The sequence below is a fragment of the Vollenhovia emeryi genome, unplaced genomic scaffold, assembly GCF_000949405.1.
Source record: "Vollenhovia emeryi isolate VEMERY1.0 unplaced genomic scaffold, V.emery_V1.0 DF951435.1, whole genome shotgun sequence".
In the NCBI taxonomy this organism is placed as follows: domain Eukaryota; kingdom Metazoa; phylum Arthropoda; class Insecta; order Hymenoptera; family Formicidae; genus Vollenhovia; species Vollenhovia emeryi.
The window spans coordinates 1-1,095 of record NW_011954931.1 but is presented as its reverse complement, the minus strand read 5'-3'; the positions used below and the strand labels follow the sequence as shown (position 1 = coordinate 1,095).

The 1,095-nt window shown below is 39.1% G+C and overlaps 1 protein-coding gene across 1 annotated transcript; it reads left to right on the top strand.

The window, feature by feature from the left end:
• The first annotated feature begins 10 nt into the window (after window positions 1-10).
• LOC105560037 lies at window positions 11-698 on the top strand. The gene has a single exon (XM_012008820.1). The coding sequence runs from the start codon at window positions 95-97 to the stop codon at window positions 557-559; it is 465 nt and encodes a 154-aa protein (XP_011864210.1). The 5' UTR covers window positions 11-94; the 3' UTR covers window positions 560-698.
• The last annotated feature ends 397 nt before the right edge of the window (window positions 699-1,095 follow it).

The window sequence follows — 1,095 nt, the reverse complement described above, 5'->3', positions numbered from 1 at the left end:
GCAACAACTGGCAGTCAATGATAATTTCATTTCACAGATACTTTTCTCTGATGAATCAAATTTTACGAATCGTGGTCAAGTGAATCGACATAATATGCATTATTGGTCAGTGGAGAATCCCCATTGGTTAAGGCAAGTTGAACATCAACGCCCGTGGAATGTTTGGTGCGGTATTTTAGGTACTCAGGTAATTGGCCCATACTTCATAGAAGGTAATCTGAATGGTCAAATGTACAGCGACTTTTTAGATAATGTTTTACCCATACTAATGGAAGATGTTCCACTTCAAACAAGAATGGATATGTGGTTTCAACACAATGGATGCCCAGCGCATTATTCACGAATATCTCAAGAAGTTTTGAATCGAAACTATCCGGGTCGATGGATTGGACGAGGAGGTCCTCAAAATTGGCCCGCACGTTCACCCGATTTGACTTCTGCCGATTTTTTCCTGTGGGGAAAGCTAAAAGAGAGAGTTTACATGTACCAACAACCCCAGAAAATATGCAGCAGCGAATTATCAATGAATGTGCAAACATTAGCGCAGAGACACTTATAAATGTCGGATTGTCTTTCAGACACAGAGTTGCAATGTGCATTAGAAACAACGGACATCATTTCGAACATTTACTTCAATGAAACACTTGTGAGAGGCAAGGGGACTCAAAGTAATCAAGCACCCCGAGATAGTGAGAGGCAAGGGGACTCACAGTAATCAAGCACCCCGAGATAGTGAGAGGCAAGGGGACTCACCAAAATCAAGAACTCCGAAGGGAACAAATTACTACTACGTCCACGTCGTTGTTCCTGGGTAAAGCTAAAAGTAGTCTAGGAATGCATTGCAGGAGGGTAGACGGTGTCACATGATAGCATTTTCAAAAATATCAAAAAATTTACTTTGATGTTCCTAATCTGATGTGTATTTTTTTGAGATATTACCATTTTTCAACAATTTTCAACTCATTTTCATTTTTGCCGATTACAGCGCCATCTATCATGAAACGAAAAAAATGTCTCATACAAAAGTTACATATTTTTTCACGGAGAATCTAAATCTGCAATAAAAAATAGGGGTTTCTATTTAAGATTTCAAAG